We start from the raw sequence: 22,144 nt of genomic DNA on the forward strand, positions 1-22,144 counted from the left end.
AAACCATTCTGGGTCAGCGCAAAGATCATCAGAGTCTACGTTCAAATGGACTGGTGCTTCCCAGGAAGTAATGATGATGGATAAAAAACCTCACGCTTGTTAGGGGAAGAAGTCTGCCCAGTCAAGATCTGGTCTCCTCTCTGCTCCTTCCCCCTCCAGCCGTACAGCTGGGACCCCAAACATAAACCCAGCCTTCAAGAGCTCAAAAAAGCAGGGGGAACTACCTCCTCCCAAGGCCCATCTGAGCCCAGTCTGTCCTTCCTTACCAGGAGAAGCATCATGATTTCTCTGAAGCTAGATTTTTTTTTCTCCCCTCATTCAAAAGTAATTTCACACATTACCTCTCTATTTAGTAAAAATAATAATAATAATAAAAAATCATTTAATCCTTTGGGTTTTCTCCCAGATGAACAGAATGCCGTGGAGAATCTCAAACTGAAATTTTTTTTTTTTTTTAAAGTAACAGGAAAATGCAGACTTAAAAGGCAGCAAAAACAAATCCAGGCCCAAATTTCAATTTTAGGAAACCGTGGGTGTCTAGCTTTACTGGAAATCCAGCTCCCTGAACTGGAAACCTACGACACCTCCCACCTCCTAGTTCTCACCAGAAGGCTTATGAAGCACACGTTCCTTTACATCCAAAGCTCCAGAGCGACGGCCAGAGCTCCTGCCTCAGTCACTGCCAGAGCTTGGTACCCACACCAGAAATCAGTGTGATGGATGCGGAGCCTTTGGAACAACAGGGGAGGAGCTGGGATTTATTGAAAGGCTCAGACCAGTGCAGCTGCTGTACCACGAAGAGCTTGCTAACACTGCTCACCTCGCAGTCTGCAACGATTACAAACACTTCGGCTACGGGCTGCAAAGCTGCAGATGGAGGAAGGTGGAAAAAATATGAAGGGTGACCAAACTAAGCCTCAGTGACAGTTACACTCTGCCCCTTGTAGAATTACGCTCGTGCATGAAACGCACGCCATCTCCCACAAAAAGCCAGCATTTGTTTCAAAGTTTGCCCCGATCTCCTCTGAAGGGCTAAATCAAAGACAGAATTGAGGCCACAGAGCCTTCTTTCCAGCCTCTGCCGTGACAGCACAGATTCACAGATCTGGAGTCTAATTTATTTTTAAAGGCTTGAGAAACAAAGCCCTGTGCTAAGAACAAGGAACAAAGGGTACTCTTTAGTGCCTCACTCCCCAGGCCTGTCATTACGGGGAAGATTAAACTTTCCCAAGACTGCCGCATCACGTGTCACCTCCTGCAGCAGATGTGGCTGACAGCGCCTTTGTCTGACATGCTGAAAGTCCTCTGACCCAAGTCCCGCCCCTGGGGATGATGCCTGCAGATCAGCTCTTCAAAAAAGCCCAGCTCTGCACAAGCCGGGCTTTTTCAAGATTTTCAGCGTTCTTTAAAAACAAAAAGCCTTACACGCACGGAGGCCGTGCCCGCATCAGGCAGCTCCCCCTGCACCGGGGCTGAAAGGAGAAAGCTCAGAGATCAGAAGGCAGAGAGAGCTCACAGGAGCCTCCCTGAGCCAGGAAGCAGCACAAGCATTTGTGCAGAGCCTAAGCTAGCAAAGTGGAACCAGCAGCTGGGGTTGTGCTATTTTCAGCCCCAAGCTCCTACATTCGTGCAGCACCACCCAGCAGGGACGGACGGACTCACGTCTCTGCCAGTTCAAAGAGTTTTGCACCAAGTTGCCCTGCATTTTACAGACAGTCCCTGCAAAAATTCAACTGCAAGGACAAAAAAAAATAAAATCTTAGGATTTAAAGCAACAATTGAAGTCGGAACGTTACCATAAAAGACAACAGAAGGATTTTGTGAATGCTTTCTGGGGTTTGGCTCTCCGCATTTTGTTACGCTGGACCATTGGCCCAGCTGGCCATCTCCATCAACTGACCTCTTTAACAGCTGAATGAAATCCCGGAACGAATGTAAACAGTTGACAGAAAAAGGTGCCTCACCTTTCGTATCTGAGGAAGACGTTATTTAAATCATCATTCACGTGCAGCAGCTCCTCTGTGACTTCTTCGTTGGACACTCGTGAGATAAGCTCCACAATTCTCTGCTGCATAGCTCTACAGGTTCGGTTCAGTTCCTACAAGGAATGCATTGTGCACACACGTTCTGATAAGCAGCTAGCAATAAGTAGATTTAGTTGAGCTCTGTTCACAGCCAAACATATCCCCCAGCTGAGAAACACTAAGACAAGTCTATCTTTGCATGATTAAATGTCACCCAAAAGCACATCTAATCAAACATGCCCTTCAAGAGACGATGGCATAAAACCTTGAGAGCCTATTTACAATTCAACATCCTGATTCTTCTTTAACTCTGAGCTCTTCAGAAAATAAATAACTGTACTTTAGTGATCTGTTTTAAGAATAAAACATGGTAATACAACAGCTTTCCAGAAGAGAGTTTCCAACGAAAACTCCATCTGCTCTTTTTGACGGCATCACCCTCAAAAACTAAAAGATGCACGCGGTGGAGCAAGTGGGGAAAAAAGTTCATCAGGGCTGCCACAGGTAGCTAAATGTGTGCTACACAGCTGGAAGAGAAGGGCTGGGGACGCAGAACTTGCCAGAGAAGATGAGGGTGAACACACTACAAGGAGCAGGAGCATGAAAAGATGAGCGCCTCGCTCAGAACTGCACTGCACACAGAAACACTCCCATCACCTGAGCGAGCCCACAGGCAAGGACGGCAAAAAGGCAGTGGGAAGTTTCAGAAGAACGTTTTAAAAGAATATAGAGTAAGGGGATTTATTTTAGAAGTGTCTCATTCCAAGAAACCTGGGTGTGAGTTTGCCTGAAGGAGTTCTCCTGCTTCCAGGACACCTCTTTGATCACCAATTACTTAGCAGAATTTTTTTTTACCCCCGTTGGTCTGAAAGGCCTCGAGACCAAAGGTCAGAGCCGACTGGTATGTCGAGGAGGAACTACAAGAAGAAACGTGACATATGGCACGGCGCCACTGACTAGACCCACGGTTTTACTTCAATAAGCACTGACATTTCAACTAAAGCATGTCCCTTCGTCATCTCCCGCCCCCCCCAGCTCCACTTCAGAGCAAAAATTCAGCACTAAACAAGGATGACTTGTTGGTACACAACCTTCGGGATGAAAGCAAAAATGTGTTTGTTTTCCTTGCTTGGTCTGACATCCTAAGCTCTGGATAAATTTCACCTAGTGCAATCCAGCTGCCTTAACAGCTTGAAGAATGTGTTCTCCAATGTCAGTTTTGATCCCATCACTTTAGAAGCAGATTGTGACATTTCAGAGGTTTGTTTGCTGCCTTTCCGAGAGGGCTGACAGTACCTATCTATTCTGCTCAGAGCTGGCTCTCTAGCAAGCTGTTTACATTTGATTGTTGGAGAAAATGTCAGGAATTATTTAAGGAGGATGGCTATATAAACCTCAAAGCAAGGAGTCCTTGCATACGGCACCCGGCTCACAGCTTTCAAAAGACTAACCACCCTTTGTCATCAAAAACGGGTTCTCACCAGCTCTGTGATTCAGATTTAGGACGCATCCGTCGAAGGGAACCAGTTGGAACGAAGAATCGCTGCTGTTGCTCCATTTTACGATCAAGTTCTTTAACCTTAGAGCTACGCCGTGAGCTTACGCTGTCAAGATGTTAGTAGTTATTTCTGAATGTAAGCAAACCGTTCTACACGGTTTTGGTCTGTCATGGTTTCCTGGAAGCTTCTTTTGCTTTGAGCCGTCCAACCCAATTGGGCAGGAACTGAAAGGCTCTTTATTGCAAAGCCTCTCATCAGATGCCATCGTGGCTCTGAGACAAACACACAATACCGCTGCATGGGAGAGACCGGCTTTTGGATGGATTTCAAGCTCTGATGTATCACAGAGAGCAATTCCCTGCCTCCCTCCAAATGTACTATTGTGGGAGCCCATCCTCCCTGCTGGAGGATCAAAACAGCAGCCTATTTCTGAAGCTATGGAAAAGGCAAATACCACGTTAAGAGCAGCAGCTGGAATGCCAGATCACAGTATTCCTCATCTGTGCTGCATTTGTTCCTCAGCCAAGGGCACACCGCTACCACCAGCCTGGGGAAGCAGATATGAAGCTTGACCCAAGACTAATACAGTTTTCTGAGATAATAAATACAGCTCTGGATTGAGACTTTCCAGGAAATAAAACTCTTCTGGGTACTCCATCAAACCCTCTGGACAGCAGGAAACTTCAGCTGAGCTCCTGCCTTAAGCCACTGGCTTCAGGAGAAGCTACAGCACATCTGGAGGGAGAGTTCATATATTTCGAGATGCAGAGAATCCACAGACCCTTGGCAATATTTAGTCCAGCTGGAAATACAGAGTGTTCTTTCCTGCAGTGACTGGAAATGCTTTACCATCGCATGAGTGATGACAGAGGACTTGAAAGCAGCAGAAACGCTCAGTGCTTACCGAGCCCATGGCAATTTTAGGCTGTGTTGTGGTAAAGACGACTTTATGTTCAACATTAGGAAAAAAAATAGCTACATGGGCAAGAAGGCACTGGAGCAGGTTTCAAGGGAAGTTAGGAAATCCTTGTCACTAGAAGCTTTAATAAATGAAGAACATTAAGTGATGAGACTAACTGGGGTCAAGCACAGCCCAAATTCGTTATGTAAACCAAGCAAGCCAAGGCACTGAAGTGAACTACAACAAAAGCCACCCCCTCAAAAAACACTCAAGCATGGAAAGGATCAAAATCGTATCTGCTAGGGAAGCATTACCTGAAGTAACTCAAGGTCTGAGGAATCCTCTTGTCCAGGTACCATTTCTGTCAGCATTTCAGACATCACTTTTGTATTCCCACGAACAATATCCAGTTCACTGCGCAGCCGGGCAATCTATTTTGGGGTAAAAAGACAGCAAGATGCTACACAGGCTTGTGGCTTTAAGCAGATGATTTTTCAAGAACTGACTTTGTGATACATCTGGTTCTGTCTGACTTAATATCGGAAGCTCTGGGTATTCTACTGGAGGGAAAAAAAAAGTTAAAGGCAAAAAACCTTTTACCCAGGAGACAGTTTTAGAAAAAGCAACAGAAAAAGAAAAGAACTTTGTAGGACTGGTCATTATCACAAAGCCAGATGTGCTACGCTCGTATGGAAGGGAAGTAATTGGAAACAGCAGCTAAAAACAGATTTTGGTTGCAGTATACCTTGTGTATCTCACTCAAATATGGGGAAAGATATACAACTTTTGAGCATGATCTTTGGCTCTGAAGTTACTATTTTTGCACAGAGAAAAGCTGAGCTTATATTAGGGCATTTGCTAGGGTCTTAGGCATGCAGGCTTAAGTCCTTGTCGGAAAGGCTTACTGCATCTGCAAGACATTCTGTGCCTCTGAAGGCGTGGGGCTCGTGGGAGTAACTGTTTACCTACAGCACAACTGCTGTGTCGATTGGTGTATCAGACTGAGGTTTCATAACTGCTGCCATTAGGAGGCCACATGTACAAATAACCCTAGATTTTACAGCACAATAGGAGGAAAGATTACTAAGTAGAACCAGACCTTCTTAGGCAATTAAAGTCAGAAGAGTTAAAACCAGAGTTCCTCTGCAAACTAGCTTTTAATTTGATCTGCTTAGTCGCAGTCAGAAGAATAATCATCCCAATACCTGTTCAGAGTTAGCAGTGATGGGACCAGTCACGTTCAGAGCTGGAGCCTGAGGAGCAGAATACGCCGTTGGAGAAGTTGAAGAGTAAGAACTGGTGCTCATCCTTTGCTGAGACTGTGAATTGTGCATATTTGCTGCAGGATCAACTTCAGGAACACTCTGCCACATCAGAAAGACAAGAGTTCAAAAGCTGAATGGTGACGGCACTTGCTTTGTCAGCAACCTCAGGCCAGATATGTTCAAATATAGAACATAATTGTACCTTGTGGAAAAGGTCAGTGTAGTCATGAAAACAGACCAGCAGGCCAGCCCATAAACAGCCAGCTGCAACAAAAATGCATGCCCGTATGTTTTGACCCAACCCACGTGCATTTAAGTTAATTTATCTTTACAAGAAAAGTGAGAAGAAACATAAAAACAGGATAAATAACTGTAAATAATTTAAAACTGGGAATTAAACTGCAGGCTTACAAAAGATGATGTGATAAATAGATACCGGATTTAATTGATCTTGACACAAGGATTGCAATCTTTCAGCCCTGATCATCTGCATTTACCACTTCAAAGACTCATTAACTTCTCAGGGTGAATAATCAGCACACCTGTGATCATAAAGTTACTTACTAGCAGCAGTTTTGTCAACTTTACAGGCCTAACTGTTCAAAAGTATAAAGACCTCACGTTACCATGGGATCAGTGGGAGATTCAGACGCTGTACACCTTTGAAAGACAGGCTTTGGTTCAGGCTTATCACTAACAGAAACAAGTAGAGTACTAAGAAAAGGAAGCAAATCTGAATCACATATCCTTCTGCTCTGTATTTGAGCAAATTAGCTGCATTTATCTGGTGGGTTTGTGGTACGAGACAAGTGTACAAACCTCAAAACTCTTTTCAGTATGATGCTTGACTCCAGGGAGGAGAAACCATTACTTTATCAACCAGCCAAAATGCAGCTGTATTATGCTTCTGTTACATGCCCCTTCGCTATAAAAAGGTCTTTTCAGAAGTGAGAAAATAAGCCCAATTCAGAAAAACAGGAGGAGAAAAAAGAACAGTTACCCAACTATCTCCACGTCTCTGGAAAATGCCCCCGGCACTGCAATGCTGCAACTTACCCTCTGTGGTGTGTGGATTGGAGATAAAGCATCAAGATCTGCCATGGGAAACTCTATGCCTTTCCTCTTGAGTTCTTCATAAATATGCACTACTCCAGTTAAATCAGGGCTACTTCGAAAGGCATCAGCCCAAGCCTGGAAAACACGAGGGATTATCCACAAACCTTCCCAGTGAAGTTCCTGATACATCCTGACCTTGGGTACTAACTACAAAAGCTTTCACATATTTCAGCCTCAAAGGGAAGCTGTAATCATTAAACCTGATCTGAAAGATCCTACAAACGTTATCAAGACAGTCACGTAGGCACTTTATATGACTGTAACGCAGACAGCAACCCAGTGCGCATTAGCTTCGTACAGCCCCGCTTCATCAGGATCTATAAATGCAAGTGAAAGCCTCTTCCAAGCTCCTCTCCGTAGCACTGATTGCATGCTGATCTTTTCTTCATATCCTGTGGCCAATGACCCACCAAAAAAAGCCTGCATGAAAGATTAAATCGATCTAGGCAACATTTATGAAGTCACACAGCAATCCTACATAACCTTAATTTATTCTGTGAAACATCCTCATCTATCGAGGAAGAAAAAAAACACATCTGTCAAGTTTTTGTCAGTATTTATTTGGACCAAACTTAAATAAAGAGGGCTGTTTCTGAGCTTCTTATATCGCAAAACATGCAGTGCCACGAGCAGCAGAACTAATGAAGCCCGTATTCTTATGGAGCATATCCAACACTAAGACACCCCGCAGTGTCAGAAAGAGCAAGCTTAAAGGGAGAATTTCCCACAAGCAGAACACTCGTAATATCTCTCCCGCTTGAGCCCTCTCGTGTCTAAAAAGACTTCAATTCATATTTGAGCTTTTCCTTCCCCGGGAGCACTAAGTGCTTCTCTTCGCCAGCCAGCCTCCCGTACTCATGAAGCTGTTCACAACGTAACATCCTGAAAGAGTCTACCCCCTTTCTTTTTTTTTTTTCTGGAAACTTGCCAGGTATTAACAATTTAGGGGAAGGAAAAACTGCAATATTAACTCTATTTTTAACTCAATTAAAAATGAAGCGCTCCCCCAAGCCCCCACGTAAGTGAGGTAGAGTAGAAGTGGGCTCCAGAACTACTGAGAGATGTGTGTGGGCTCCGAACTTAATTCATTTAGTCATCCCTTTTACAGCAGTTCTTTGACTATTTTTATTTTAAAAGCTGTTTTTAAACCCTGCTTCGTATTGAAGAGGAGAGAAATCAAAGGTAGCAAAACAAGATAAGAAATAATATTAACTTTTAATGTGCATTTGTAATTTGTTCTATTCTAAGAGCATTTCCTACCCTATGTGCTCAGGAGACAACCTATTATCGCCTGCAAGCTAACAATTCTGGGTTTGCTTCTTAGCTTTGCTCGAGTAAATTAATGTTCTGATGCAGCGCAAGTCCAAACAGCCCCATGTGAGCCATGGAAACCAGCTCGGACTGCAACGAGCCATTCAGTTTTCTTGGAAGTGACCTTCAAAACCATCCCTAATTATCACGGAGACATTCACTGCGCAGGTACCTCTGCTCTTGCACCGACTCTGCATTATCAATTTATGTCAGGAGTCATCTGAACGTTGCTTCTCCATAATGGTGCTCCCCACTTCAATTCTATTTGCAAGTAAGAGTGAAAAATGTTCGGCAAGGGATGTTTTATTTAATCGTCACTCAAAAGAAACATAGAGGCAAAAGCCTGCTGCCTCCTTTCACGAGGCTTGCTGGCCCAGGAGGATGTACTAATGCATCCCCTGCTTCCCTGGGCATTAAGGACAGAACTCACTTCATCTGCACTCTGCCTTTCTAACATATTCCCTCTCCTACAACTCTGCTGGAGAAAGGAGATACTTACATTTGTACTTCTCATCTGCCTGAGCTGGGGATGTTATCTGTACCTACATGTCTCGTGGAGGTCACATCCAGGACTGGGCACCATTGTCCTAAGCGCTGCTACACACGTTGTTCGACAATCCCTGTCCCAGACAGCTTACAATTCAACGAGGCAGAGGTAATATTAGCTCTGCTTTACAGATAAGGAGCTACACAGAGAGCTTAGGCTTGCCATTGTCCAAAGCAGCGTATGACAGAGGTGAGATTGAAACTGAGATCTGAGACCTTCGGAGGCTTTGGGCCAGACGATCGAAGATAGGCGCTTCAGGACGCTGCTGTCTAGGCCCCACTTGGCACTCTGCGTGCCCAAAAAGGTTAATTAAACACATTGCAAACCCAGCCTCCGAATCAGTGCCATCACGAGACATTTTTTCCAGTCCCAGACACTCACAAGAATGCCATGCCACTAAAAATCTCCCCGGGCTTCATCTTTGATGCCCAGCAAGGTGGCACCAAGGTGGTGCGAACTCTGAGGTGATATGGCAGCTCTTAGCAGGGACACAGCAGTAAGGAAGAGAGGCCTTTTATCAAGGTGAAGGAGGAAGGATAAACACTATCTAATACATGCTAATTATGTACACTGGGAAATGGGTTGGGAAAGTGAGACACAAGATGCCCAATGTCTCAAAACAGGCAAGTCTCTAGATAAGAAATTGCACGGAGCTTTATCTACTCCTGCTAGGGAAAGGCCCGGGAGTACAAGAGCTATATGGCTGAAGACTTGTGCTGGTTGTACAGCCTTTTTCCATGCTTCCAAGTCTGTGTTATTAATCCCCTCCTTTCTCTTCGTATTAATTCCCTGATATCAAATTGTAAAAAGCCTCCAGAAGGGGATAAATGTAATGTTAGAGGAGCAGAGCTGAGAAGAGCTCAGCCCCCCTGGAACAGAAGTAACTCCAACTGCAGGGAGCTCTAACGAGCAAAGCCTAAGCTGAGCAAAGTGGTTATGACATATTGGACACTCCGGGTGCACGTGTCCATAGGGCAGATGAGACCCATCCACAGGCAACTTTCCTAATTCCTAGGCTTTTTGTACCAAAAGGCATTTAGCACCCGGACACAGCGAGGCTTTTAGCTGTGCTGCACTACGTCTGCTCAGATAAAGCTCTGCTTAATCTTAAACACTGAGGCAAGGACTGGGGCTTTTTGGTTATGCTGCAAACACCTCCATCTTAGTTCCATTAATACCTTGCAGCCCACATAAACCCAGGACTCAGAATAACCAATATCCTCTAAATCAGTGTAGAAGAGCAACGAGCATGGAAACATGAACAAAATTTCTCCTTATGGAACAGCATTGACCATCACCCCATGCATCAGCTCTCCCACCCAAGCAGGCAGGAGCCCAAGGGCTCAGTCAGATCCACAAGAATTATTTTTAATGATTTCATTAAGGCTTTTTTTTTTTTTCCCCTTTCTTTATAATAGCACAACATTGAGATCAGAGACCAGAAATAGAGGGACCCCACGTGCCCCAGTGAAATGCCCACCTTGTGTCCCCACCCAGACTGTTTCCTCTTTGGAAATCACTTATTTACATTCTCATGCTCCAACAATGTCCTGCCTGTGTACCCAAACAACAAATAAACCAGCAGAAATGCAACTGCATGCTTTGCCACAAAAATCTGAAATATATTTAGAAAACTATGCTATGTGTTTGTAAATACCATCCCACAAGAAACACTGCAGCAGGTTTACATAATTTTAAATATGCAGTGTCTTTTAATCTCTGCTGTATGCAATAGCCTGTAGGAGCTTAGTGATAAAGCTTCCTATAATTGTGAAATTTCCTCCAGGCAGGCACCAATGTTTCCTCATGTGTTGCTAATGGCTTGTGGAATTAACATGGCTGTTTATTGTTATGCTGCACAGAAGGAAAAGTGGCAGGCAGGCCTATGCCTGAACGTCCCTGCTGCAGACAATGATCTGACAGCACACTTTCACTGCAAGATAACCAGAGAAAGGACACAAAAAAAAACATTTTATCTCCAATATGATCGTTTACTTTCCTGTAGCCATCTTTAAAAGGAATTCAGAATACTTTGAGAAGAAGAGGAATGGCTCTGTTTTATATTCAGGGGAACAGACAGAAAGGCAAGTGTTTTTCAACTAACAGCAAGAGCACAATTGTCTTCTAAAATTTCCTGGCCTCAGATGACAAGCCCATCACAGGAGCAGGTCTCCAGCTCCTAGATTTGCCTGTTAAATTGCAAAGCCATCCACTTATCTTTTATTAAGTCCTCTTGTTTTCGAGCAGAGTGCTCTCTCTCTAACTAGAATCCAGACATTTCTCCCTGGCTACAATTTCTGTGCATGTGCCTGTCTGCTCTTCCCTGCCAATCTGGAGATATTGTTTGTTTTTACATGTAAAAATCTTGCTACATTTTTTAATGATGACAGCATGTTTAGCGATGCGTAGCACCGAAGCAGACAGTCCTTATTCCAGGCAGCGACATATGGAAGCAGAGACAAGCTGCGTACCTGAATCAGCGCTAGTACTTTATCCTGCACAATCGTGGGGGGATTATTCTTGGGCGAGATGATTTTCACCAGAACGCCATCTATGAAGTCACGGTTTGCCACTAAGACGTGAAAGCGATGGCCACAGTTCTTCACACAGGTCTCCAACACCTACACACACAAAAAAAATACATTTATTGTTGGAGCAAAGCTTGATCACGCACACAGCAGCTATGTGGTTGGCTTCTGATTTTGTTTTTGTTTTATATCTTTTGATGGGAGAGAGAAAAAGGTAGAGGGAAATTTAGTCTTCTATTCTCAGTTCTTCATCTTTTCTTCCCTAATATTGCCAAAAAGCTTCCTTCTCACACATTTTTACATAGCTCACCTATCTTTAATACATGAGGCACTTTTGTGATCCACTTTATATTTCTTTACCTTGAAAACAAGCAAAAGTTTTTTCCTCTTCAAAGCAAAACTTTCCAACTTGCACAGCTCAGCAGCTAAATACAGCACATCACATCAAGAGCGGGTAAGACAGAGGACATCCTGTCACCGTGAGATATTACCGTGCTGTGACACTCCACCATTGTCTGTGTACCTGGGACACAGCTGGATCCAGTTGCTCTGAGCTACAAGTCATGTTTTCGGGCTGGGAATTCAGGTGAATGATCTCCACTCATTCAAAACACTCCCTTGCGAATGCTCTGGCAGGTTATACTTTGACACATTTTCCCCCTGCAACCTAGCTGGAGGCACGTTCCACTTGCCATTCAACTGCCATGGAGGAACAGCTGTTGATTTTTCTCTGAAGAACATGATTAGCATGGAGATAAATCCACTGCGTCACTTCTCCTCACAGCCATGCCTAATAACCGCTGCAACTCTCTATCTGAGGAGTCTGTAATTACTCTGCTCCTTCAGCTACTTTCATCAGCCCTGATGACACGGACTCATTCCTGATGAATTTTGCTCTTTCCTGTGCAATGGCTAATCTCGTGGCTTGGTCCTTGGTAATCTGTCAAAGTGACAATCCAGGATAGGAAATAGCAAGAAGACAGAAAGTACAGTCACGCTTCATCAGGGAGATGCAACAAGAGCTGTGTGAAAGAACCATACAGATCACCTGCCCGCAGCAGCATAACTCCATCTAGTTCCTGCTGCTCATTCCTCAGCCCTCTGCGGTGCAGAGCCTGCCCAACACCACGATTTCTGGAGAGCTGCACTACCCAGGAAAGCCCAGCTCCAGCCATCAGGAGGAAAGGTCACCGGCAAATTATCTCACACCTTAGCGGTGCCGTGCAAGTGCACAGAATATGATTTACACTTTATTGAGGGAAATTAGATCAGCATAAATTAGTGAGTCTCCTACAGAGATCCGCTCACAAGGGAAACTGCGCGTCAGCTACTTAGGAAGCTGAAAATACGGCGAGTTCATCATCATCACTTGGAGATGTGCCCACAGATGTTGTCTTGGGGTGGAGAAACAGTCGGACATACGGGGATGGAAGCAGAAGAGAAAGCCCCGTAGGGTACAGACCCATTTGGGCTAGTCAACTTTCCTCAGTCAGTACTTGGGGTGGATAAGAGCCCAGACAAAAGCAGAAATCAATTGAGTCAGGAAAATGCTATGCGAAGCTTCCAGTAACTCCTGTCAAGGGAGCGAGGAGGCAGTTGGAGGGAAAAGGGCAGAGCAGTGACTGTTAAAGCAAAGAGTGTGCACATTCAAGAGAGTCCCAGGAAAAAAACAAAGTGACCAAAGAAAAGGGATCTGCTCTTCAGAGGCATTCCAGCCTGCCTCCACTCACCGTCAGAGCCAGCATGACCTCTCTGTAATTTTTGTTTCCGTTCAGCCTCTTCTTCAGCGCTCGAATGGCATCCTTAGGGCTGAAGGAGAAACACGTCTTGTTAGAAAGCTCTCACACACTTTTCACAGCCACCAGTTCTCTGGCAAACTGCAAGAAGCACAGCTTTTCTGATGCTGAAGGAGATGCATCAGAGAAGCTTTCTATTCAAGTGGCTCAAATTAATAACACTGCCACACCGAGAAGAGATACACCTGCTGAAAACAAGAATCCCAGAAGCACAAACTTGGTACCCAGTCCAACAAAATGTTTTTCAAGCCAGCCCTCCCAAGCAGAGACCTAGCTCACAGTGTGCCGAGTCTCACAGCACTTCTCTGAAACGTGTAAGGAAAAGGAGAATCAAACAACTCGTATGCAAACTGTGAGCACCTGCCCCAGACTCACTGCACCTCCTCACGTGCTGAATGCAACACGGGAGATGCCTGTCCATGAACCTTTCAAAGCAGGCTGAAACAGAGCATACCCTTCTTCTGTCTCGTTGATAATGTCACAGATCTCCATGTTAAGCGTCCAGTCTTCACTCTGCAGAGAGCCATCTGTGGCCTTTTCTGTAAAGAAAAAAAAATATATATATTTTTCACGTCCTCCTGATTAGGTACTTCAATCCATCTTCTGTTACTTTGAGCTGAAACTATCCAGTAAAAGAAATATAGAAAAAGAATTAAAAAAAAAAAAGTCCCACTTCACTCCTGTGCCACAGCCCCTCGATATCAGCTCGCCAGGGGGCTGGGCGCTGCGTCCCTCTGTCCCACGCCATGTCCCCAATCCCCTAACCACAACGGGGCCGTGCACTGCTCCCAGCTGCATCCTCCCTGCTCGCACGGCAGGTAACTCGCTCGGGCATCACGTTTAATTCTGGGGGAAGGCTGACCCGTGGCACTGTGACAGTGGCAGATGCCAACTGCTGGGAGTTTAATTTATAGGCGACTGCAAGAGCAGCGCAGCCGTAACTTCAAGCAGGCAGTTGACAAGAACTATTTCCTCCTTGGGATTTCCTTCTAAATCAATAGGTTTCTGTCGAGCGGTGCCTAGAACATCCCCTGAATTCCTCGCGCTTCTCGCTGGCAGCATTCAAACCCGACCTGCAAATAGAAGGGCTGCAGAGTTCAATGTGAAGCCTGTGGCCCAGGAGACCTCAAAAGGGGAGCTTTAACCTGAAAAGGACCTTCCCTTCCTAATTAGTCTGGGTTTTCTGCAGATGCCTGGCATCCAATTAAGGCAAACAAAAGCTTTTTTCCCCTCTCTAACGTAAAATAAACCGAGAAAAGGCTTCTAAACGCTTCAAGTCAGAACCAAAGCCGCAGGTACCATCTTCTCCAACCGCCCTTCTGTCTTCCCATCCCATCCCAATCTGTCCCCAGCACCAGGCAGATTTTGTTTCAGAGCGCCAGGCTCCGAGCACTTCGCACATCCCTTTTTCTGTTTACCAACAATGCTTTTTTTCCATTAACATTTTTATCGCTGCGGCTGAGGACATCGACGCCCGCAGGCCCTAATTATGGGATGTTATCTGCAAAGAAGCCAACGTCTCTGGGTAACTCGGGTTTGGGCGGCTTGTCCCCAGCACACCAGCTCCGCCGAGGACAGCGGTGACAGCACACGCAACACCCAAGCGGAGGGTGCCGAAAAGAAGCCGTTTAACCCCAAAATTGGAGGAGAGGCCATGGGAAAGGCCTCCGAGGGATGCTCTCCTGGCTCACCACTCGCACGGCACGCGGCTCACCCCGCAGGGAGGCTGCGGAGCTCCCCGGCTCCTCCAGCACCTCCCGGCAGGGTTCACTCGGGCAAGAGAAACTCCCTCGGTGCAGCACGCTGCCTTTCTTCACCAAAGCAGAGCTGACAGCCCGTTCTGCTTTGGGTCTGGAGGAGCTCTTCCCGGCTACGTAAAGCTGCTCGAGCAGACGGCACAGGAACCCTCCCCGCCGTTGGTTAACTCCTTTGTGACAGCTGAGAGCAGCGCAGCGGCAAATCTGGGTCAGGCACGCTGCAAAGGACGAGCTGCTACACATGACAAGTGCTCGTGGGCTCCGTCGCCGGAGAAGAGACTAAAATTAGCTCCCGACTCTTGTTCCGAATTACAAAGCACCCGCGGGGGGGGAAAAAAGAGCTGATTTCCAAAAAAGACAACCGCGCGTCCTGAGCCCACGCGGTCTCCCCCACACGTTACGCTAACTAAAGAACAGAAATGCAAAGGAAAAAAAAAAGAATTAAAAGGTAAGCAAACTTTCTGGGAACAGAGGATTTCGCTGTCCCTTCCAGATCTCTGATGGGAAATGCGAATCGAGGTCATTGGGGACCACAGTCCCCACCATCCTACCCGCAGCAGCATCTCGGCACCTTGCTGTCTCCATCACAGCCCAGTTTTTAGCCACGGAGCAGCGCCACGGACACATTTTGTCAAAATAAACCTTAACTAAATGGGCTTCACAAGAGCAATGAATGAATGGGCTGCTAGCGCAACTTTGTGCAGGATCAGCGTTTTCCACGCTCATTTTTAAGAAGCGATTATAGCAGAAGCAGAGACGATGAATATTGCTAAGTCGCTGCCTGATGTCAAATGCTGTCAAGAACACACAAATTCGTTAATATAGTTTTAGATTAAGGAAATAAATCAAATGCCCAGCCTAAGGAATACCCTCTGTTTAAGGCGTAAGCTCTCATTCTGCAACCCTGCGCTCATAAATCCTTCGTGGCTTTGGTGACCACCTTCCCCAGCGGAGCAGATGCAGCAACTTTTTTATCTCTGAATATTAAGGGGGTTTTAATGTTAACTACAATGTTTTGCTAAGCAGCAAGGACTGCAGGGAGGTGAAGGCAGATCACGTTCTCCGGCAATAAAGCTTTATGTACATTACCAGAACAAAACGCAGCTAATGAAAGTGATTGATACGCGCAGCTTCGCGCGGAGATGAATTCCTGCAGCCCAGAAAACACTGAGCGGCTCCGCCTGCACTCTTCCTTAAGAGAAACCCTCCCAGTAGATCTAAAACGCAGTAAATTAAAAATACTCGATAACCTGTCCAGGATCTATCGGACATTTTAGAAGCCGTGCATCCCTCTGAGGCTTTTCCTCAGCCAGCAAATAGATACGACTGACAAAATTAATCACGTTTCGGGTACCGGCGCAGAACTGCGAAGGAGTGGCATGCAAATACTGACTGTGCACAATCACCAGTTCCTCACCACTTCAGCCTCATTAAAAGGCATCTCAATGGCACTCGTTCCCACCAGGACTCTGAGATACGACCAAAGGCATCCCAGGGTGGTGCATGAAATGTCAAGTCAGACAAGGGAAGAAAAATCCCAGTGGGAGCCCTCCCTGCTGCTCCCTGAACACAACCGAAGGGTTTCTGGTGTGGTTTAATTGCAGAAGACAAGGGCTGGCAGCTCCCAGCCTGGCTGCTGAGGGTGCCCTGCGTGGCTTCCCGAGGGAGCACAGCTCCCATGCCGGGGCTGTTGCTGCTGCAGGGCTGGAGCTGGCATCTAACAGCGCAGAGCCCCCAGCACCACAGCTGGGGATGCTCTCCGAAACGGGATGCTCTCAGTTCCCAGCACATTCCCCCAAATTAAAGCCCAAGTGTTGTGGTAGAGAGAAAGACAACCTGGCGCTCCACGCCCAGCGTGCTGCAGACCTTGGACACTGCGTGTGCACGTGCGTTAGCTCAGCTCTGCTCTGCAAGAGAAAGGACCTCGACGTACAGGGAAGAAATGCAGAAACATCACCAGCCACCTGGGACCCAGCTCAAAAGGCACCCAACAAAGCCATGCCAACCCTGGTTGTCCTCTAAGCAGGCACTCTCAGCCCTTTCAGACATAGTCCATGATACTTTTGCTTCAAACTTACAATTTAATGTTGATGACGCTCTTAAAATTTGACTTTTACGGCATACGGATGGGACAAAGCAGAAATCCTAGCTCTTCCCTTTTCCTCCCTTCCAATGCTCCTCTCTCTGAGCCTGCTAAGGGAGACACCCTGAAGATGTTCATTAGGATTGCAGCTGAGCCCGTTTAAGTCCATACACATCAACTCACGTCCCGCATGCACGGCTGTAAAGCCCTGCTGGAAGCCCTGGGAGCAGCTACTCGGTGCTGAATGATGACAGCAGGCATGGCTGGGGTGAAAATCTCTCCGAAAGGTCTATCTGGAAGCACCAGTAAGTGGTGCTGCATAATGGTCCTGAAGGAAAAGGCAAAACTCAAACGTTGCGCTAGCTACAGATTGCATCAAACGAAATTATGAGAGTTGTTTGCTGTCTGTGTATCGGAACCTCCTCGATGAGCAGAGCTCTGTGCTCGGAGAAATCACAGCTTTCTCTCCTGAGACTTTTCCAGATGTTGCTTCAGAGACTCTTGATTTATACGCTTGGGAAAGAATTACTCACAAAAAAAAATAACACCTCCTGTTTATGCAAGAAACACGCACAGCGATGCGTGCTGTTACAGAGATCCAAAAGCACTGAAGTTCTGATTTCCAATTATTCCCCTCCCCTCCGACAGCTAGGATCTGACTTCTGGTGTTCAAGTGGCACAAAACCTCCTTTTCCTTTGGTCTTGGAATTTCAGAAGACTGCGGATCTGAAATCTTTGCCTTGTCTGTTAACAGCCCAGCTGCTTACCAGGGGTGCTTCAAGACTGAAATTAGCAAATCAAAGGGTCAGATGTGTTACGTTTCACTGCATAATACGTGACAGGGAACAGGACAAGGCACAGTATTCGCAGCTCTTACTCCCACCCTGCTGGCTGCCCTCCCTTCAGCTCAGCAGAGCTCTCTCCCACCAGCTGGGGTCAAACCAAAACGCTGTCAGAGAACGTGCGAAGGTCTTTCAAGACAAAAAAAAGTTTTGCAGAGCCATGCAAAACACACACGCTAGCTCAACAAGGGAGGAGAAGCTCTTGAATGAGATGATCACATCTCTGCTCCCAGCTGCAGCTTACCGAGCTGTTTTGCTGTAAGCATCACGAGGTTTTGTGGCTGCTTTTGCCTCTCGGATTCAACAACTCACCAACGACCCGCACGGCACCAGCAAGAAAACCTGGGGGAGGACTGCTTACAGAGACCACGGAGACATATTTCAGCTGTCCAAGCAAAATGAAGAGAAGAACAAAGATCCTCAGCATTCACGTGGCTCCTGAGTTCAAGACATCTCACTTGGAAGAGAGCAATACACCAGAATAACACACTTGGGTACTCCCGGGCCTCACAGCCTCTTCCTTTCTCTACCTCTGCTTTTAAGATGACAGTCACAGACACTTAGGCATTAGAGCAATCAACAGGAGGTTTTTTTTTTTTTTCCTTTTATTAAAAAGCTGCTATGAAAAACTAGATGTGAATCATTGAAAATTCTAGATCAAAACTCGCCTCTGAAGCGGCTTGCTCATAAAAACCTGCCAGTTTCTTTGTACGGAAGCACGGCTCCAAGAGCATTTTTCAATTAGCCACCTCACTGCTCCAAGCCCTTTTTTTCCATTCCTTATTTCACACTGCTCTGAAAATGCTGAGCTTCACACTTCCAAAGAAAAAGCCAGTCAGCTAGAACAAACGGGCTCAATCTGAACTGCAAGGCATTACAGAAAAACGTGATTTGGGTTGTACTGCTGCAGCACTGGTCACCCACTTTGACCGCTGTGATTTTTCAATTGATTTCAGTGATGCTTACATCGAAAGTCTTTTGGATGAAGTCATCTATCCTCTGCTCGTTCCTTTGCCAAAGTTTCTGGGGCTGAATAAATGAATAATCATAGCCTGTAATGACTGCAGACTCTACAATAAAAGAAAATAATGAGAATCTGTGGACGCGGATATGTACAACCATAAGGAGTATTTAGCTCAAGCACCGTTTGAAGGCAGGGTGATAGACTGGGAACTGTCGTTTTCTCCAATTAACTTCCAGATTTGCTTCTTTTTGAAGCTGCCGCCCGAACGCCAAGCTTTTGCAACCCAGCTCACACTTACCTGCGAATATGAATATGTAATACGCAATTATTGTGACTTTGAGAGCACGTGGAATTGTCAGTTTTGTTACAACATTCCTGTGCTTTAGGTGTGCTACGGAAAAGCCATCGCTCAACATCCCCCAGAAATTCAGCCTCTTAGGAACAGGAACCTGCAGCTGATTAACTGAGCGTAGCTGCGCAGCAGTTTCAGAAGCAAAGCAAGGTGAATGGAGCAACACATATTAAAGAAATATTAAGTGCTGTATAACAAAAGAGATTTTTCCTTTGTTCTCGTGTCTGAGCCTCACCTGAACAAGAAGAAAACCAAACCAGAAATCTTTATGATATTACCAGAGTAGGCAGGAGGGCAAATCAGCTTCACCAGCTGAGTTTATCCCATCTCATAGGTCCTGATGCATCTGCAGGCTGTAAGATCAGAGTGACCTTACAGCCCTACAACCATCACATCGGACAGAAACGGCCCCACAGGGCAAGCTACTCCAGGCAGTTCCTGTACTCAGATGCCATTCATCTTGGGCACAAATGAGGGTTTAGTCACAGTCCCAAAAGGCATTTGGAGCCTGGATCCCAAGCAGCTCAGTGTTTCTATGCAGTGAAGACTTTTATCCCGAACCCTCTCGGTGAAGCTCCCCCATCAGCAGAAATCGTTGCCGCTGCCAGCACGCCTCGCTGAATGACATGGGCATGCAAGTCACTCCCTTTCCAAACAGATGGCGGAAAAGAGACTACAGCTTCCTTAAAACAAAGCGAAATCCCTCGGACTTCCTCATTCTCAGCTTGAGAAGAACAACAGAAACTTCCTCCTGTGCACCGTGCACTCCTGAAAGCCTACGCGCTGTGAAAAGCTGTCCTGCAGAGCCAGGGCACACAGCAGCAGCTCAACAACCCATTTCCACGACTCACAGACATTTCTCCCTAAAATTCAGCCTGTACCGTGCACTACAACACCTTTTCCAGCAGTGACCTTGGCCAGATCCCTGTCTCAGTGCACAGGCACGGGATGCAAAGCGTGGTGCTTCTTGGCGGCTGACAAACGGGCACCTGCTCCCGGCAGAAATCGATGCGCTGAAGCCTTCGAGCAGAAATTGCAAAGCAGCCTTACAACGCGGGTTCTGTGCTAATGGCTTTAGTGGATTTGAATGGAGACGTTCGCTGGGTGATGTACTGCAGGGGAGCAACAAACCCGTGGTCCTTCCTCGTGTGATGGCTTTGGCGGCGCTTCCACTCCTCTGGCATTATCGTGCCCGGAGTGCCCATCTTTCTTCTCTGGACGAGAGGCACAAGAGCTGAATTTAAAAGCTTGCGGATGATAAAATGTTCTCCCTCGGATTTGCCTTTTTCTGAATTAGGCTGGGACTGCTGGAACTCACCCACGTGGCTCCATGTGGGGGAACTCACCAGCACGCCGCTGTCGGAACAAGCTGGTGTTTATCTGCCTCCTCCTCTGGCCAGGGACAGGCAGACAGTGCTGAGCACCAAAACACACCGGCATCTGGTCATTGCCATAGGCAGAACTTGGAGTTTAGCCTGCCATTTGCCAAAGGATTTTTCCTATTGCTTTCATTTATCCAAGGATTTGGGATGATTGCGGGCAGCTATTTTGACCGTTCCTTAATTGGGAATCTCAAGCATTAAAACAGCGCCAAATTGAATGAATAACGCACGTTTACCAACACCAGAAATACAAAATCAGTTGATTGCTGAGCCTTTGGCTCTCCCACACCAAAAAAAATACAGAAAGACAAGACAGATATTCCACAAAAGCTGTTAAACACACACCTAATTCGTATACCTTGATGTGTCCTAACACCAAACAATAACTGCTGGAAAATCTCTGTTTTATCAGCCTTAACTCACAACTCCAGGAGCAGGGGCAGCTGAAAGTGGTGGTTTATTTCTCAGCCTCATTGATAGCAAGGATGCCTCAGGGCTGCATCGCCGTGGCTGTGCTGTTTGTAACAATCACACCGAACACCACTACGACGATTTCTTACCCAAAGTTTGCCAATTGCTTTTTAAAACATTACTGGAAAAAAAAAAAAAAAAGCAAAAAAAAAGCAGAAAAACGATACCGTGCACGCAAAGCAGATGAAGGTCTGTGACAGCAAGACACTTCCAGGAGAGAAGAGAGAGGACGAGGGATCTCCTACACGCCAGGACAGTTTTACCAGCCAGGGCTGCAGGCAGTGCCCTGTTACAGGTGGATATCCCAGCGGGATGTAGGAGCGAGGAGATGCCCTGACCTGTGACCAGCTGCCCCATTCGGGACTTCAGCGGCACCCAGCAATTACAGGTGAGACTGAAAATAAAGTCTGTGGCAAGTTATGGATGATCAGCGTGTCAGTGAGCTATATTTGAAATCTATCAGCTCTTGATGGCTAATTTTGTACTACATGAGTAAAGCAAGTCCTAATAACTCACTTGGGACTTCACTACAGTACTTACAAGCTACGTGCTTTTCATATTCATAAAACAAAACTAATTGCCTTTCATGGATGAAATGTTCCAAGAATTTTTAATCCACGTCAGCTGCAAACTCTAAAAAATCCATCCCCATATATTTAAGACTCCCCCTCCCACCCACTCACTTGCAACACGTTGTTTGCTGCAAACAAACTACAAGGCAAAGCGAATCCGTCAGGCGCCCACGTTACCATTCTTCTTCTCTTTTTACAGGTTCCTCCTGAAGTCAATTGCCTGCGTTCTCACACGTGCTTAAAATAAACCGAAGACGCTAATTACATTTAGCGAGGGGGGAAAAAAAAAGGCGAAATCTTCCAATCCTACAACAACAGCAGGAACAACTTTACTCCTTAACGGCGGCACACTACGGCAGATCTTTTTTTCTTTTTTAAAGTAAATATTCAGAGGAGATAATTAAAATGTGTTATGAATGGAGCTAAACAAAACTCGCAGCGGGACGGCTCCGTGTGCGCGTCCCCACCCCTGGCACCCCTCTACCCACAGCTCCGGAGGTGAGAGCAAGCCCCCGGTGATCCCCCCGAGTGGAGGGGCACCAGCTTTTGGGGGCTGGCAGCTCACGTTTGCTGGTGTGAAACGCTTCAGCTTGCTTTTCCCTTTCGCAGCCTGCCTTCCCGCTGCTCCACCAGCGAGCCTGCGCGCGTGGCAGCCAGCTCCTGCCCCATTCAAATCCTCCCGAACCTCCGGGGTTTGAAGAGCAGTGCCTGGAATAAAACTCAGCATTTCCTCT

The 22,144-nt window shown here is 46.3% G+C and overlaps 1 protein-coding gene across 2 annotated transcripts in view; it reads right to left on the reverse strand.

Annotated features, from left to right (window-relative positions):
• TOM1L2 (target of myb1 like 2 membrane trafficking protein) overlaps positions 1-13,521 on the reverse strand; it is a 33,941-nt gene extending 20,420 nt beyond the window's left edge. For both annotated transcript variants that reach the window (XM_084296203.1, XM_084296202.1), the window contains exons 1-7: positions 13,442-13,521; positions 12,922-13,000; positions 11,135-11,284; positions 6,746-6,880; positions 5,630-5,788; positions 4,739-4,855; positions 1,965-2,098 (exon numbers count right to left, since the gene is read on the reverse strand). In XM_084296203.1, the coding sequence (XP_084152329.1) occupies positions 1,965-2,098; positions 4,739-4,855; positions 5,630-5,788; positions 6,746-6,880; positions 11,135-11,284; positions 12,922-13,000; positions 13,442-13,479 (812 nt within the window). In that variant the 5' untranslated portion in view covers positions 13,480-13,521. The remainder of the gene's footprint in view (positions 1-1,964; positions 2,099-4,738; positions 4,856-5,629; positions 5,789-6,745; positions 6,881-11,134; positions 11,285-12,921; positions 13,001-13,441) is intronic.
• Positions 13,522-22,144: the final 8,623 nt, after the last annotated feature.

This window comes from Netta rufina (genome assembly GCF_964035555.1).
Source record: "Netta rufina genome assembly, chromosome: 15".
In the NCBI taxonomy this organism is placed as follows: domain Eukaryota; kingdom Metazoa; phylum Chordata; class Aves; order Anseriformes; family Anatidae; genus Netta; species Netta rufina.